The sequence below is a fragment of the Mus pahari genome, chromosome 6, assembly GCF_900095145.1.
Source record: "Mus pahari chromosome 6, PAHARI_EIJ_v1.1, whole genome shotgun sequence".
Lineage (NCBI taxonomy): Eukaryota > Metazoa > Chordata > Mammalia > Rodentia > Muridae > Mus > Mus pahari.
In genome coordinates this window covers 96,201,444-96,219,537 of record NC_034595.1, presented here as the reverse complement: position 1 = coordinate 96,219,537, position 18,094 = coordinate 96,201,444, and the positions used below count along the sequence as shown (strand labels likewise).

At 50.0% G+C, this 18,094-nt stretch overlaps 1 protein-coding gene across 2 annotated transcripts in view; it reads left to right on the top strand.

The window, feature by feature from the left end:
- Nucleotides 1-18,094, top strand: part of Tnfrsf1b (TNF receptor superfamily member 1B) — a 34,017-nt gene that overhangs the window by 12,423 nt on the left and 3,500 nt on the right. The window contains exons 2-9 of one of the 2 annotated variants that reach the window (XM_021201107.2): nt 5,296-5,398; nt 7,441-7,569; nt 8,813-8,965; nt 9,359-9,452; nt 9,779-10,011; nt 10,682-10,759; nt 11,248-11,282; nt 14,788-14,995. In XM_021201107.2, coding sequence (XP_021056766.1) covers nt 5,296-5,398; nt 7,441-7,569; nt 8,813-8,965; nt 9,359-9,452; nt 9,779-10,011; nt 10,682-10,759; nt 11,248-11,282; nt 14,788-14,995 — 1,033 coding nt within the window. The remainder of the gene's footprint in view (nt 1-5,295; nt 5,399-7,440; nt 7,570-8,812; nt 8,966-9,358; nt 9,453-9,778; nt 10,012-10,681; nt 10,760-11,247; nt 11,283-14,787; nt 14,996-18,094) is intronic. The other variant, XM_029539942.1, reaches the window with a different exon arrangement.

Here is an 18,094-nt window from a genome sequence, read left to right as displayed (position 1 = left end):
CCTCCAACTCAGAAATGCGCCTGCCTCTGCCTCCCAAGTGCTGGGATTAAAGGCATGTGCCACCATGCCTGGCACATCTGATTCTCAAGCAGGAGGTTGAGGGAGGGAGAATGGGAGGGAGGGAGACACCTTCTGGCATGGGCTTTTGAAACCTTGAAACCCACCCCCATATCACACCTCCTTCAACGAGGCCATACCTCCAAATCCTTCCCAGAACAGTTCCACCAACAAGAGACAAAACTTTTGAATGTATAAGTTTATGGGAGCCATTCTTATCCAAGTCACCAAAGGCTTGTACTGACTTCAGTGGTTTGGTTCAGAGAAAAAGGTGGGGAAATTCATATTCGGGTACTCCAGAATGGCACCTCACACAGTGGGCACTTTTTCTGGGTATAAGCCTTACTTCCATCTACCCACTCATCCATCCATCCATCCATCCATCCGTCCATCTCCATCTCTCCCTCCCTACAATTTTTCATCCATCCATTTCTCCATCTATCCTCTTTTCAGTCTTTGCCTACCAGGTACAGTAGGTGGTTAATTCCTTCCTGTTCAGTAGGTGGTTCCTTCTTACCATAGGTTTCCAGTTCTGACCTGTAGCCTTGTTTGCTTTTTGTTTTGTTTTGTTTTGTTTTTGTTCGTATGTTTGTTTGGTTTTTTGTTTTTAGACAGAGTTTCTCTATGTAGCCCTGGCTGTCCTAGAACTCTCTATGTAGACCAAGTTAGCCTTGATCCCACAGAGAACCCCTGGCCTCCACCAACTTAGTGCTGGAATTAAAGGCATACGCCACCCCACTACTCCCTGCTGGAGGCTTTATCTTTTGAACAACTGGCTCACACAAACATGCTGACAGCATCAAGTGAAGTTGGATTCATTTCCTCATTTCTCAGTGTCGTATCTCCATGGACTGGGGGTGGGGGTGAATCTGTGTCTCCCCAATTTAAAGTAAAAGATTAGTCCTCCCAGCCTTGTGAATCTAGGACTTGTGAACCCTCTCCACTGCCCCCATGCCCACCCCCATCCCACTGCAGTCCCTGTAGTGGCCCTGAGGCCCAGCCCCCAGGGCTATGTTTTGGGGCTCTGGGTAGCTCCCCATGCAGGAGTGACCTTTTGTTCTGCATTACACAGGGGCTTTCTGTTCCTCATTGTTTAGTCCTGACAGAGATTGTGGTTGTCTTTTTTTTTTTTTTTTCCTCTGTCCAAGAGAATAAACAGGCCTGGAGGTTGTTGAGGGAGGCGTGGGCCCCTTTGCCAGCTGCTAGGACTGGGGTCACACATAGCAGCAGGAAAAGAGACCAGAAAGTTTATTCTTAGTGAAGCTGTGGACAAGGAGGCCCCCTTGTTGGTGGGTGGATCAATGAGGCAGTCCAACTTGGCTGAGTCAAGGCCCTTTCCCATCAGGCCCTCTTCGTCTGGAAGGAAGTTGTTTCTTGCCAAAACAGTGTTTCTCTGGGCTACTAGAAGCTGCCCAGGCCACAGATCAGTTACCACCACCCAGGGGATAAACCTCAGGGCTGGCAGGGCAAGCATTCCCATGAGATGCATGCCACCGACAGCCCCTGTATGTGGAGCCGGAGGCTGCTGTTTGAGGAAGTAGAGGGGGCGAAGAGAAGGTTCTTAGTTAATGAGACAAATATTTTCCCCGGAAAGGCTCGTCTGGGAGTTTTGCTGGGGACACTCAGGCCTTCTGTGTCAGTTATCGTTCTGTGGAGTGATGGCTACAAATGAGCTATGACACTGATTTCTGGGGTCCAAGGCTCCCCTAATTCTGCCGTGTGTGCCTTCCTCACTCCCTTCTCCCAACTTACCTTACTTTCTCCATGGGATGGGATACTCAGACTACACTGAGTACAGCAGAGGAGTCTCTAATTCCCAGGAAGAGCTCTTCCTTATTTTCCCTTTCCTCTTTATGAGCAGTATGGCTCTGCAGTCCAGAGACTCTCCCCTTTAGATGGGAAAGGGTCAGCCAGCCATCGATGTACCCTTTGCTGTTACATTAGCGGTTTTCGGCTGAACATAACACACTGGGCCCGATCAGTTCCACATGTGAGAGGTTTATTGGGAGAGAGAGAGGGAGGCAGGGGAGAAGGTGATAGCAGAAAGAGAAGGAGAGAGAGAGAGAGAGAGAGAGAGAGAGAGAGAGAGAGGCGTTCCCCTTATTTATATGGAAAATAACATAACATAGGTAAAGGTGGGAGGTGAGCCAAGTGGATTCTGGGAATATGCTGCAGGTCGAGCTGTCACCTATGTGATGTCATAGGTTTGGGAGGTCCTGATGCCAAGACCCTTGGCTTTGAGCACAGTCAGTGAGGCCCCAGACAGTGTGGACACCCTTATTTGTGTGCTCAGACCCAACTGGTTGTTTTGTCACCAAATGGAAGGGGGAAGTGCCAAGATAGTGTGTGTAGGCATGTGCACATGCGCTTGGATGTGTGTGCAGCTGTCCAGAAGGGAGCTGCAGTGGCTTTTTCAGACCGGGTACTCAGCATGGTTCTGTGACTTCCCTCACCCAGCTGTCTGCATGACCTTGCTGAAAATGATTGCCCTGGTGGAGGAACTCAGAGAGAGAGGCCAGGGCAGCAGACGCATCTATGTTCAAGCTTCTTGGCCCTGGTGCCCAGGGGGAGGCCCTCACCTCATGGAAATGACATTATAATTATTACCTTACTCAGGGTAGCAACTATTGATTACTCTTTTCTGTCTGGCTCTGGATAGGGTAGTTCACACTGCAGCCTCCGATGGGCCCTCATCTGGGGTTAATGGGTGGGCATGAAGACAAGGTAGGGAGCTGCATTGCGTTGCTTATCCAGGGCACGGTGCGGACAGTCGCCCGAAGAGGGAAGCACTCTGATGCACTCTGCGTGGACTTTGGCCAAAGCGCGCAAGAGGCAGCTAGGGTACTGTGGCAGGTCCAGAAGAGCCAAAGACTGTCCGCGGCAGGGAACCCCAGTCCCTTGAGTCATGGCTTCTGGTGGCTTTCAGCTGTTATCACTGAGTGGCTGAGCAAAGAGAAACATGGTAGGCTCAGAGGTCCCTCAGTGCACAGCACTAGGCAAGGTAAGGTGATGCTCTCCACACACAGCTGGGGATGGGAAGGGGCAAGACAGAAAGCAGAGCCACTGCACAGATCATGGGAGTTTCTGCAGTCTATACAGACCAAATGAGCCGAGTAGTAAGGTCGGCATCTTCTCTGATTGGCTTGTTCGCAGCTGCTTTTCAGGGACTGATCCGTGCCTTTGCTGTGCCAACTGTTGGATATTTTATGTATCTCTCTTGCTCCAATGGGATTGAGTCAGGAACCATCATCCAGAGAGATAGGGACACTTGGTTGACTATGACCAGACAGCTGCTGGATAGAAGAATAGGAAAAGAAAACCATGTCTCTCTAACTCTCCTCCTTTATCTGAGGAGTCAGGGCATTCATTGCATTACTGGTTTAATAAACATTCATAGAGCGCCTGCTGACCACATGACGGCAGCTACTGGTACAATGAAGAGTGCAGACCAGCCTTCAACTTTAACCTAGGACCACCTCCTGGTCATTTCCAGGTGATGTCAGCAGAGGCTGCAAGGGCGTTGGGTGTGTGTGTTCACACCTTCTTTGCTCTTGTAGATCCACTCCCATGTTTGCTCATGAGTTGACATTTGTGCAGAAGTGGCTCATTCATGCGTGTCCCTAAAGGCTCAGATTGCCGGTCCACCTTTTGGAAGGAAGGCTGGGGCTTAGGCAGGTCTCCGAGGTACTGGGATAGACCCAGTGGTGACCGTTGCTCCTGCAGTGTACACTTCCAAGATCTGAGACCACTTGGAGTCTGAGGGAGGGCTCTGTGCTTCTCACAGTTGTTTCTGTGCCATGTTGGGTACTGATTGCTTTTTCTCTCCTCCCCATTTGTCTACCTTTCATAATTATTTATTTAATTTAAAAAACAAATGCGAGTGTGCCTGGGTATATGCATGTGAACCACATGCATGCAGAATTTAGAAGGGAGAGAGTCAGGTTGGAACTCCAGTTGCAGGCAGTTTCGAGCTGCCACGTTGGTGCTGGGAACTGAACCCAAGTTGTCTCCAAGAGTAATAAGTGCTTCTATCCACTATGCTATCTCTGGAGCTCTTCCTCCCCATCACTCCCTGCTTTCCTGGTCTCTCCCTGGAAGTGCTTGGCCCAGCCATTGAAATCATGGCCAAGAGAGGCAGACAGGACCCACGCTCAAATCGTTGTCACTGTGTTAGGTGGGTAACCTGTGCTCTTTATGCCTGTTGCCTTTCTATACAATGGTCAGAGTCCATCTTGGCTGGTTGTTAGAGAACTGAATGCAGTAATACACCCAACTCAGGCCCAGGCTCTGGAAGCACCGCCTAAGGCATGGCTTCTTGTAACATGAGAAGGCTCTCAGGCAAGAGGGTGGGGTGGCAGGATGTGGCAGCAGGGTCACATGTTTTCCAGCCAAAACCTATGAGTGTTGGTCTTGGGTTGAGGCCAAGGTACTACCTTTTAGTTGGAGACTGGTCAGCCAATGCTGAAGCTATGCTCCTGGCAGTGGGAGTCTGTGCATGGCTACGAGCCCCCACTGGTCCAAACCTTCCTAGCCCGTAGGTGTAAGGCAGCACTGGTGTGAGGAGGTGCACAGGTTTACTTCCATCCTGTATTAACTTCCTGAGGCAGCTCTGCCATGGCCTGTGTCAGAAGCTTGGGTCTGGAGGTGGCGCAGCCACTATCTCTGCCCTCTGTGTCATAGGTGGCAGCATATGGACACGTGTATGTACACCTGTGTGTGTATGCACGGATGTGAGTGCAAGGACACACGGTGCCAATTCAGAACAATGACATGAAGGTCAGAAGGGGCCCGTGTCTATGTCCAGAGAGAACCCAGAGGAGGAAGAGCCTACATTAGGCCCAGGAGAGTAGAGGGTCCTTCTGGGAGAAGGAAGGCCTCAGCCAGAAGGACAGAGGGACAGATGCACAGACATCCTAAAAAGAGCAGCTTTGTGTGGAGGTCCTTGTCACAGTGAACCAAGCCACTGTCTTAAAAAAAAAACTACATCTTCTCAGAGCCTTGCTGGGACTCACCCAGCAGACAGGAGGGAAGTCCTAAAGTAACCCACTTCCTGGCCCAGCAACCTGCAGACACAAGTGTGCCACGCTGAAGAGGGAGGCCAAGAAGGGAAAAAAGCCTGGACTCTACTCTCTCAAGCCTTCCTTGTCCTCCAACGCAAGAACCCATCCGTGAGGCCTGGTGACAGGTATGCTGGAGCCCAGAGTCATGCTGATGGCTGCCTCCCTTGTTCCCTTCCAGGTTGTCTTGACGCCCTACAAGCCGGAACCTGGGTATGAGTGCCGAATCTCACAGGAATACTATGACAGGAAGGCTCAGATGTGCTGTGCTAAGTGTCCTCCTGGTGAGAGGCAGCTGCTGGGGCTTTGGAAGGTGGTGCCCTGGAGGGAGTGAAGGCCTTCAGTTCTCACTGGGCTGCTTTACACATGCTAGGGCTCCTCGTGATTCATCTTGCCCTGGGCTCTTTTTTGCATGCGCTGTACCCTCCACTGAGCACACTTCTCAGTGCCTTCTCTTGGTTACTGCCTACCTACAATTTGACCCCATCCTCTCGTCCAGGGAGCCTCCTCAATACTGCAGTGATGTCCTAGTTCTTCTCGTAGCCCCGCTGTGTGCTATGTCTACTCCTCTAGAGTAATGACTGTAGCTTGGTCCCCGTGGAATTCCCAGCACATGACTGGCCTGTATTGATGTCCTGTACATAATTATCAAGTAAATGAACGGATATCCATATCAGAGATTGTGGATCTGAGCCCTAGCTTCATTGGGGAGGATTGAATAGCTGACCCCCAGTGCTGAGTAGCCAATCAAGTGTATGCATTCACTTAAGTAGTATTTATAATGCATCTACTCTGTGGTCAGTCTGCTGGGACTGTAGCAGAATGCTGGGTGGACATTCCTGATCCTCATCTGCATGGAATCTACTACATTTTTTTTTCTTTTTTTGGTTTTTCAAGACAGGGTTTCTCTGTGTAGCCCTGGCTGTCCTGGAACTCACTCTGTAGACCAGACTGGCCTTGAACTCAGTAATCTACCTGCCTCTGCCTCCCAAGTGCTGGGATTAAAGGCGTGCGCCACCACGCCCGGCCCTCTTTTTTTTTTTTTTTTTTTTTGTAAGATTTATCTATTTTTGTTTTTACACGATTGGTGTTTTGCCTGCAAGTATGTCTGTGCATCACATTTCATACAAGTGCCCTTGGAAGTCAGAAGAGGGTGTTCCTTTCTTGGAACTGGCAGCGCAGATGGTTGTTAGTCTCTCTGTGGGTGCTGAGAATCAAACCCAGGCCTCTGCCAGTACTCTTAACTGCCGAGCCATCTCTCCAGTCCCCACTCTGCTTTCTAACAGAGGACAGACAAATTATCTAAGAGATATATGGTGCTGTCTGCTCACAGTAGACATCACAGTTGTGATGGGAAGAAGACTACACAGGGCTGATGGAGACAGAGAAGGATGGGTACTTCAGGTGAGGTTGGATAGTCCAGGAAGGTCTCTCTGAACCCTGTAAAGGGGACAGAGAAAAGCCACACAAACACAGGATACAGCAGGCCGGGAAGTAAGTGCAAAGCCATAAAGCAGGAGCCTGTTTAATGGGTCCAAAGAACCTTGAGGCTGGTGTTTGTTGCCCAGAGTGAAAGAAGAGTGTGATGGAAGATGGGGATGAAGGAATGAGGACTGGTGAGATGGCTCAGTGTGTAAAGGCACTTGCTGTGCAAGCCTGAGGACCTGAACCAATGGTGGAAGGAGAAAACAAGTAACACACACACACACACACACACACCACCACCACCATCGTAATAATATACATTTGATTAAGCGAGATGAGTGGCATCACCATGAAGAATTCAGATTTCATTTACTGGAGACTTTGAGTCATGTGCTTGTGACCCAGTGGGCAGGAACACAGGACATGTGTACATGTCATCCTCCACAGTCACAGCCAGGGGACAGTGGCTTTTCTAGTGACGAGCAGAGTGTCTTTAAGAAGTTAGAAGCTTAGAATAGCAAGAACAGGGGAGAGAAGCTGGGTCCAGACAAGAAAACAAACACCTTAAAGATATGCCCTGTTATTCTTCCATCCTCCAGGCTTTTAGGAACCCCCATGCCCTTGGCACTGACTGGCTACCAGACATGATGTCCTTATAGTCACTTATATTTCATACACCAGGATAGAGAATTTTAACCAACTATCAAGAAGACAGGAGCTGGCAAACCAGTTCTCCCTAAAGTATTCTTGACTGATAATAGGTTTTTCGAGTGGTGGTGTTTGAGCTACCTGGAAGATATGTTCAGAGGTAGAAAGATAGCTAGGGCCACCAGACGTGCTTCATGCCAGGGGCTTCCTGGCAAGGGTCTTCTGCTGAGACCTCTGGTCCTTGCTTCCTCAGGCCAATATGTGAAACATTTCTGCAACAAGACCTCGGACACCGTGTGTGCAGACTGTGAGGCAAGCATGTATACCCAGGTCTGGAACCAGTTTCGCACATGCCTGAGCTGCAGTTCTTCCTGTAGCAATGGTGAGTGACACAAGCAGCGTGCTCCCAACATCTTCTCCAGTCGCTCGCCCTCCAGCAAGTAAGGTGGATGGGGTTACTCTGGGCCAGTTGTTTTCATCTTCCAGGACTTGAGTTGCAGGAGACTGCCCTTTACAACTTGTATGTAGTTATGTGATTGGAACCTGGGACTTGGTGATGCAAACACCTTTTAACAGAGCTACATCAATCCCCAGATTTTTCAAAATTAAAGATGTATTAATTAATTAATTTACTTATTTACTTACTTACTTATTTTGATTTTTTTCAAGACAGCATTTCTCTGTGTAGCCTTGGCTGTCCTGGAACTCACTCTGTAGACCAGGCTGGCCTTGAACGCATAGATCTGCCTGACTCTGCCTCCCAAGTGCTAGGACTAAAGGCGTGTGCCACCACTGCCCAGCAAGATTTATTTATTTGTATTGTATGTGTATGGGTATTTTTACTGCCATGTAGTCAGGATCTATTTTGCCTTGAGTCAGGAGCTTGCTAGATAGCTCAGGCTGGCTTTGAACTTATGAACTGCCTACCTCAGCTTCCGGAGTAGCTGAGATTACAGGCCTGCACTCCCAGAAAAAGCTTTTCAGTTCAGTTTTTTTGTTTGTTTGGTGTTTGTTGTTGTTATTGTATTTGTTTGTTTGGTTTTGGTTTTTATAAGATAGGATTTTTGTGTGTGTGTGTAGTCTTGGCTGTCTTGAAACTGAACTAGCTCTGTAGACCAGGCTGGCCTCGAACTCAAAGAGCTTCAACTGCCTCTGCCTCCTGAGTGCTGGGATTAGAGATCTATGCCACCACTGCTTGGCTGTTTGTTTCTTTGAGATGGGATTTTTGCTAAGTTGCCCAGGTTGGCCTAGAACTTTCTATAAGACCCAGGCTAACTTTAAACTTAGATTCATCCTTCTGCCTCAGTTTCCCCTGTGTTGAGATTACAAATGTGTGCCACCTGCCTGGACAGTTCCAGATGACATTTTCCTTCTAGACCCCACCAAATCTTCATTTGGTCTCTGAGGTGAATGGTGGGGAGGTGAGGTCAGAGTTGAGAAAGCAGAGCCTAGAGAAACAGATGTGTATATTCACTCTGTGGTGGAGTCCAGAGTACAGACAACGAGGTAGCCAAGGGTCCTTTGGGCCTGTGCTGAGGGCCCTACCAGCTCTGGCAGGAATGGCAGAAAGGGCAGAATGGGTAAGTGGAGGTAGAGATGACCCTGGCTGTCTTTCCCTCCTCTAGACCAGGTGGAGACCCGCGCCTGCACTAAACAGCAGAACCGAGTGTGTGCATGTGAAGCTGGCAGTTACTGTGCCTTGAAAATGCATTCTGGCAGCTGTCGACAGTGCATGAGGCTGAACAAGTGCGCCCCTGGCTTCGGAGTGGCCAGTTCAAGTAAGGATCCCTCTTCCTCTCCCTGGGGAAAGGACGTGAACATCCTTGAGATGTCACAGGCACCTACCTCTAAGCCTTACCTCAAAGCTCTCCAGTAGCTGCCACATGCATTACATGTCTCCTGGCACCCCTGGTTACACCAAGCCCTTAGCTGGTAGGAAATCAGGTAGGGCAGGAAGGTAACCTTGGACAGCAGGTCCATGTACATGTATGGTCACATGTGTCCATGCGTGTGTGTGTGTGTGTGTGTGTGTGTGTGTGTGTGTGTGTGTGTGTGTATTTTAAGGGAGAGAATTACAAGTGGCCTCCCTTGTGGCCCCACTGTTAAGAGACTCCCCACCTGGCTGCACGAAGTGTTCATATTGTCAACAAGCTCTGGATTTTCTCTTCAAGGAGCCCCAAATGGAAACGTGGTATGCAGTGCCTGTGCCCCGGGGACATTCTCTGACACCACATCATCCACAGATGTGTGCAGGCCCCACCGCACGTGAGTGTTGGCTTCCTGGCTTCTGAAGGAGCAAGGAGGGTGACCCCCTGGAGAATTGGGTCTCAGGATATAGGACAGCTTGTCAACTCTTTGTCTCTGGGGTTGGGTTCTGGGACAGACAATGGATGACTTGAGCAGGAACCTGACATGGAAGCAAGACTGGATAGAGTGACACTGGGTGAAAGTTGGGAAGTATATGGGGGTTAGTGCTAAGAAGCTCATACTCGTTGCTTGGCTGTTGGGATCCTTGTCCTCAGGCCTGGCTCCCTGGAATTCTGTGATCTCCGATCTTCTGTGGTCTCCTGATTACAATCTTCCTCCCTCAGCTGTAGCATCCTGGCTATTCCCGGAAATGCAAGCACAGATGCAGTCTGTGCGCCTGAGTCCCCAACTCTAAGCACCGTTCCAAGGACATTCTACGTATCTCAGCCAGAGCCCACAAGATCCCAGCCCCTGGATCAAGATCCAGGACCCAGCCAAACTCTAAGCATCCTTACGTCCTTGGGTTCAACCCCCATCATTGAACAAAGTACCAAAGGTGGCATTTCTCTTCCAATTGGTAAGTCCCCAATCTCAAGAGTGACCCAGGCAGGCTTGGAAGTGCTCAGTCTGAGCTACTGGGGAGGCTGGGACAGGAGAATTGCAAATGCAAGGCCAACCTGGGCTATAGAGTGAGTTTGAGGTCAATCTGGGCAAATTAGTCAAATCCTGTCTCAAAATAGTACTTTTAATGGGATCTGAGGATGTAGCCCATCGGTAGAGTGCCTGACCAGCTTGGGGTTAAATCTGCAACAAAAATATATTGAATATATATTCTCCCTGCCCCCCAACTGCCTCTCTGCCTCTTTTGCTTCTGGAAGCCACCCTTTGGGCAAAACTGGGGCCTGATGTCTGTCTTTTAGAACAGATGCAAGTGTAGAGGTGTTGAGTTTCCAAAGATGTGATGTTGTCATAGGGAATCTCTGGGTGGCATGAATATGAGCATAGGTTCTGGTTGCTAGTTCTGATGAACCATTTGTCTCACAAGACTATTGACTGCTGGTATCTCTGGCTTCCCTCTGGGTAGCCCAAGATGCTACCAAGCCCAAGGCCCTACACTGTAGCCCTCTGACTGCATGTGGTTCGCAGATGTGATCTTTGGTTTGACCCTGAATTTGAGGGCCTAAAGCTGGACTTGATCACCAGCCACTGTGGCAACTTTGTTTCTGAGTGCCCTGCCATCTTCCTAGGTCTGATTGTCGGAGTGACATCACTGGGTCTGCTGATGTTAGGACTGGTGAACTGCTTCATCCTGGTGCAGAGGAAAAGTAAGGTTCTGGTCTCTTCCTGTTTCCGGCCCCACACCCTACCCTAACACTTTCTCGGTGCCTTGGGTGGTGGGCCTAGTACAGTGCTCTATCATAGACTCAAGTGGATCTGGAAACTGTAGCCTCTTGCTCTCCAGGAACTTAGAGCCTGGTGTAGAAGGTACATACTCTAACCTGGCTACCAGAAGGTAGTGTCAAGGCTATTCCAGGGGAGTGAAGTTCAGGATTTTTATACAGGAAACCTGGAGTCTCTAGGATTCTGTGAGCTGGCCTGGGTCTCAGTGGGATAGAGTGTTGTTGAGGCAGGGCTATAGCACAGGCTGACTGGAGGATGGCTGGAGCAAGGGGTAGAGGCTGAAAGTAGGGTGGGCTCATCTGTGAACATGGCAGGCAGCTACTCCCTGGGCTGGGTCCAGTCTCCTGGGTCTATTAAGACAGATGTTCTGAAGAAGTCCTGCCTCTGACTTGTTCCTCTCTCTTCATTGTAGAGAAGCCCTCCTGCCTACAAAGAGATGCCAAGGTGGTGAGTATCCCTCTGCCGTCCTCCTCCTCCTCCTCCTCCCCTCCTGCTCTCCCTCTTCCTCCTCCTCTTCCAGTTCCTTTTCTAGGGCATCATAAGCAATGTCATATAAGCAGGATTGAATGGGTATGGTGGTGCATACCTGTCATCTCAGTAGTTAGGGACAGGCAGAGGCTGGAGGGTCAGGAGTGTAAATACTCCCTCAGAGCCAGCTGATGTTTAGGTACATTCCAGTTGGGAAGAAACAGGCAAACTCTCCCCTAGCTGGGCATAGCCAGGCTCTTTCCCTAGGCTATGTCCAGCTCCTCACTGGCCCTATGAGTAAGGCACCTTGGCTTCTCATTATATAGATGAGGAAACATAGGCTTGACAGCTACAGTCACCCTTGAAAGGTTGTGGTGTGTCCTAGGTGGTCAAACCCTCTGAGCATGTGGATCCGGCAGCTACATCCAAAGCTGTCTCAGGCTGGCCTCTCCTAGCAGTGACTGCTCTCCAAGACTGGTCACCAGGATTTGGAGAACCTAGATGCCACCCTTTGTCCAACCCTGTGCCCTGTCCGCCTCGGGGCCCTACTCTGGAGCCCAGTGGATGTTGTCCTCATGTGCTAGAGTGAGAAGGTTGTCAGGCAGGGGCAGCAGTGACTCAGCTCCTACTCTGAGGACTGGGGAAGATGGGGTTATCTGGCAAAACAGCACGTGAATTCATCCACGCCTCCCCCAGTCATGCACATGGTTCATGTTTAGTCGCTGGCAGTTAACTGGTGGTGGTGGAGGAAGGACGTGCCAGCACTGTCTGAGGGCTTACTTTTCCAGCCTGGCTGTGACACAGGCTATGACACAGGCTGTGACAGAGGTTATTGCTCCTAACGTTAGAGTCTGGGATTATATGGCTCAGACACTCTTAAGTAATTGTCCCGTGTCCTAGCTGTGTCCTGGGCACAGCTAATGGGTATGGCCTGGAACACAAACTTAGGACTCTCTCTCACTACCTAGCATACAATTACTGTGCCACTCTTAGGCATGCCCACATGAGCCTGCACATATAGATACCCTTAGCTCAGAGGCTGACAGAAGCCAGCCATGCTTCTGCCGGTCCCAGTTCCATATAACAGGACCAGACCCAGAACCATTATGAGGTACCAGGCAAGCTAAGGTTTTTGGTGTTCACTCAGTGGGGTCCCAGCCAGAGTCACATGACTCTGAGAATGTCTGTACTTGAGCACTGTAGCTTGTGGCTTTGAAGAGGTTAGCTGTGACCTTTGGGGAGGAGGGGAAGATAGTGTTCTGTCTGGCTCTAGCCACAAGCAGAAAGGGGGAGGCCCAGACAGAAAAGCTCCTTCTCTGGGCTGGTGTGGTATGACATTTATGAGTGCCTCTGCAGAATTATGGGCTAAGTCTGGGGCCAAGGTCAGACTGTGAGTTCAGAATGTTTTTCCTCTCTTCCATTTTGGGGTACCTAGCTGGCAGGACCCCAGGGGAGGCAGGAGGATGCAGTGGGCATGCTCTCACATTCTAGACTGGGTTTGCTTACTGTGGCCGTCAGCCAGCTCTGTAACTCTGAGCTCTGGATTCACCTTCTGTGGGCTTTTGTGGCCTCTTGGGGACAGCTTGTATAAGATCCTTCCAGTCCAGAGTCAGAAGCTGTGGACTGGGCAGGAAAACAAGGCCTCAAGGCCACGCGTCATGACATACCTGGGCATCTAAGAAGCCATAGCAACAGTGGGCAGGACCTGGAGATTGAGGTTTCAGTGACTCTAGAGCACACAGCCATAGGAAAGATGGCCCAACTATGGCTTCGGCTTAGACTACACCTGGCATTGTGCCTCCCTGGAAAAGTGTGGCCACTTTCCCAGCTGCTGTGAACAGAAAATGGCCTTGGACTAGATGTCCTTAGCATAAGTTGCTATGGACAGGGAATTTGTCTTAAGCCTCTAGAACTGAACCCCAGACACCAGAATAGGCATGGTGAGTTTTAGCTCGGCTGTACTGTATCCAAACCATGGCCTCAGGCAAAGAAATCCCTTTCCATAGCTACAGAGCTAGGATGGCACTAGGCTATACTGAGTGTCTAGAAGAGCTGAGACGGATGTGACTCTGGCACAGTATTTTGGTACTAGGTGCTCATGTCACATACAGAGTAAGAAGCCACAGGGAAGCCACAGGACATCATCTGGGCAAACCGTGGGAAGGAGCAGCTGAGAAGACCAATGAGGGACCCTGTGAGTGGCCCTGAGGAAAGGACTCCATGGGCTGGGGTGATTCATTGAGCAGAAGGAATGACCAGTAAAGGTGTTAAGCTTCGAGGACAGTTACTCTAATCCGCTGCCCACTATCATGATGGCTATGCTTTGCAAAACATTGATGACGGCTCAGGGGCATCAAACTTGTTTATTTATGAACACTAAAACTTGACCTTTAGATTTGAGGCATTTTGTATTTTAAACACGGACTTATGTAGCCTGTATTGACCCTGAACACTAACTGAGGATGGCTTTGAATTTATCATCCTCCTGCCTCAACCTCCCCAGTGCCAGGATTACTACGTACACCACCACACCCTGCTTACGTGACGCCGGGAACTGAACCCCTGAGCTCTACTCAGAGTCTTTAGTCCCTTCTGTTCTTGCAGAAAACATGAGTTCAATGCTCAACACCCACATTGGATGGCAACCATCAGTTCCAGGGGATCTCATGCCCCTCTCTGTCCTCCAAAGACATCGGCCCACTCATGTACCTACCCACACCAAGACACAAATGTATACACACAATTAAAAATAAAAAAACAAGATTTTTTTTTTTTTTTTTTAAAAAGAGAAATGTTACTGTCTCAAATAAAAAAAGTTGGACCATTTAAAAACATGAAGATCATTGCTGGCTGGCAGACTATACCAGCTTCTGCAGGGTACCTATGCCAAATTCTTTTTGTTGTTATTGTTGTTTTTCAAGACGGGGTTTCTCTGTGTAGCCCTGGCTGTTCTGGAACTAGGTTGGCCTTGAACTCACAGAGAACTGCCTGCCACTGCCTCCTGAGTGCTGGGATTAAAGGTGCAAGCCATCACACCCAGCCCCTGCCAAATTCTTATAAACAGCGTCCCCTGTAGGGCTCCCAGCACCACTGTTGTTGAAATTCCCTGCTGTTTAGTTTTGACAGTAACTCAAGGACATAAGCTATAATTCTTCCTTTATACAGGGACACGTGGAGGCCCAGAGAGGTTAGGTAACTTTTTCAAGGTCATATAGCCAGTGAGTGGTAGAGTTATGAACTTTAGACTCAGGTGTCTGGTTCAGAATTCACCTCTTAGCTGCCAGGCTGGTGACACATCTCCCTGTGCTCCAGAACGTCACTTTTTCCATTTCCTTGTGTGGACTGAGATTGAAAACCTTTGGTGCCCTGTGTGGAAACGTGTGGTATGGGCAGAAATGTGTAAGCTGTGGAGTGTGGGTGACAGGTGAGACTAGGAGAGCAAAGGCACCTGCAGATGGATTAATAGTCTCCCTTTCCCTCCCAGCCTCATCTGCCTGACGACAAATCCCAGGATGCAGTAGGCCTTGAACAGCAGCACCTGTTGACCACAGCACCCAGTTCCAGCAGCAGCTCCCTGGAGAGCTCAGCCAGCGCTGGAGACCGAAGGGCGCCCCCTGGAGGCCATCCTCAAGCAAGAGTCATGGCGGAGACCCAAGAGTCTCAGGAGACCCGCGCCAGCTCCAGGAGTTCAGGTGAGAGGCTGGTTCCCTCCTGCTCTGGGCAGATAGCTGACCCTCCACCTACTGGTTGAAAATAACCCAAGAGGAAAATGCCTTTAATACTTGATAGCTATGATAACGGACAGAATGGCTCTGATCTGCTGCCAGGATCTTGCGAGAGGATCCTATTGCAATTCAACAATTCTGAAAAAGGTCCAGGCTCACCGTGCTAAACACAGCTTCCATGGAATATGTGTACTATGTTCCCGCCAACGTCAAGTTGCCAAACCTCGAGTCAGACTTCTGTAGGTAAAGTCAGGTTCATGTGTATCCCTTGCCTAATCTCTGCTGGTGTCCCGGAGCTGCCCTGTGGAGCCACCCTTAGTAGCTGACCCTGGCTGACTTCCTAGTCCTGAATCATGTGCAGTCCAGCCACTTTAGGTTCAGCGCCACCTAGTCGGTTATCTCACTAGCTCATTCTTCTTCAGACACTCCTGCTTTGTCTTTCAAGTCTCCCATATCAGGTGGGGAGTAATCCTGAACCCCTCCATGTTGTCATCCCTGGCCGGCTTGGCCTTTGTTCAGGGATCCCCAAGGTCATGCCTCCTTTCCACAGGATTATCTGTCTTCTGCCCTTCGGTGGCCTGTGTGATTTCCCCAAAGCCACATTCTGCTTACATCCCTAGGCCCAGCACTGGTCTGACTAGATTGTTTGTTTGTTTCTGAGACAAGGTTTCTCTGTGTAGCCTAGGCTGTCCTGGAACTTGCTTTGTAGAACAGGCTGACCTTGAACTCAGAGCTCCCTCTGCCTTTGCCTCCCCAGTACTGGGATTAAAGGCATATGCCACCATCCCTGATTGGCCTGTCCAGTTTTATAAGCTAATACTTCCTAGGGCGGTGTGATACACCAGTCTTTGTTCTGGGTGTTTTATGTGAAGCAAACCTGCCTATCAACACTAAGAGATAGGTGCCATTACCACCCCATTTTCCAGATGAGGAAACTGAGGTCCAGGACACCTTGTTAAGAGCACATAGCTAGTGGACCCAAGCTCCAGGAGTCATCCTCTGCTCTGCACTGTGAGCCTCAGAGCCCTGGAACTGGGAGATGAATGAAATAGTTCCTTCAGGGTTCTTTAAAAATGTTTTGTGGCTGGGCCTGGTGGCGCAGGCCTTTAATCCCAGCACTCAGGAGGCAGAGGCAGGCGGATTTCTGAGTTCGAGGCCAGCCTGGTCTACANAGTGAGTTCTAGGACAGCCAGAGCTATACAGAGAAACCCTGTCTCGAAAAAACCAAAAAAAAAAAAAAAATGTTTTGTGTACGGGTATTACGGGTATTCTGCCTGCATGCATGTCTGTGTACTGTAGGTGTGCGTGGTGTCTATGGAGGCCAAAAGAGGGTGTCAGATCTCCTGGAACTGGAGTTACAGATGGTTGTGAAGTGCCATGTGGATGTTGGGAACTAACCCAACTCCTCTGCAAGGGCAATAAGTGCTGAGCCACCTCTCCAGCCCCATCCTTCTGGGGTTCTGCTCACTGTAGCTCACTGATGACGGTCACTTTGGGTCAAAGGCATGATGTGTGACCCTGTTGCCTTTACTTGTTCTGCATCTCACCCTATATATAATTTATAATAGAGACACTATTGGTATCTCTTGTGCCTACAATGGAGTCAGTCCCTTGTGGGTTTCCCAAGAACCCTGAGATTCCCTTCGGTTTGGTTTGTAGTAGAAAGGGCAAGACTACAGGCCTTTTTCCCTCTCTCTCCCGGCAGCACAGGCTAGTGGGGCAATAGGAAGTATAAACACGAACATGAACTTGGTCATTCACCCAGAGCAGTCCGACGGCCCTGGGGCCATGAGAATCTAATCAGGCTCCTAAATCCCATTTCCTCATCTGGTGATGAGCAATGCTCCTCCTTAGCACGTCAATGAGAGACTGTGGCTTTGTGCACCTGACAGGGGATTGACAGCCAAGACCACACTGCCTCCCACACCAGCCTCCTCCAACACCCACGTTCTGTTGCTGCCCTGACTTCCGTGCCCTGTGCTTGCTCCTGCCTGTGCAAGCTGTTCTGCCTGCAGCACTCCGTTGCCTCCCTGCCCACAGGAGTCCCGGTGTCTGCTTCGTGTTTTTGCCGTCCGTCGGGGCCCCAGCCTCCCCAGCACGTGGTAACTTGTCAGGGCCCCTCGCTACAATCTGATGGTTCCCTGAGCCTGGCCTAGAACAGAACAGGTGGCTCTTAACATTTGTTGAGTGAATGCATGTGCTTGGATAGAAACATGAATTCATCTCATGGCTTCCTTCCTCCCATGGTGTTCCACTGTAGCTTCTTCCTTGGTCCCTGAGAAGGCCTATTCCCTCTCTTCTCTGACCTCTGCGCCCTCCTCTTTCTTCTCCCAGGTGCACTGTACTCCTCCTCGCCCATCAACACCTCCCTCTACCGTGGGAGCCTGTAAACCCCAGAACTCTGCTCCACTCACCCCCACAATGTCTTGTTCGTGACATGCAAAGGTCATGGTGACTTCAAATGACGTTTGGGTGCTGGTTGAGGCCCAGGGTAGAGGTTTCTCTCTGGTCCCTTGATTCCAGTTCTCCCTCTGCTTGATATATTCGAGGCTGCTCTGAATAGACTGGTTGGCTCTGTCCTAACCCAAGCTCCCTTGAGTCCCAATTCCCAGGAGGCAGGAGCCAGGATAAATAGACAGCTGCCACTACGATGGGCCCCGGCAGGTTCTGCAGATCTAGCTGCAGCAGCAAGAGCAATTGCCATGCAGTTGGCATTTGGGAGTAACGTGTGTCTACCCTCAGCTAGTCTGGCATTCACTCCTAGACTACTTAGAGAACTTAGAAGCCCACAGAGGTCAGGCAGGATGATGGATGGATTGCCCCTGATATTCGTTCTGTCTGTGATGTCTGCTTCTCTATATCCCAGTGGTAGGGATCAAACTGCTTGTGTCTGGTAGGTGAGCTTTCAACTGCCAACCACTGAATTTTTAAGTGTTGTCAGTCAATCCACTTAAAATGCTATCATCACAGCCGGGCGTGGTGGCGCACGCCTTTAATCCCAGCACTTGGGAGGCAGAGGCAGGCGGATTTCTGAGTTCGAGGCCAGCCTGGTCAACAAAGTGAGTT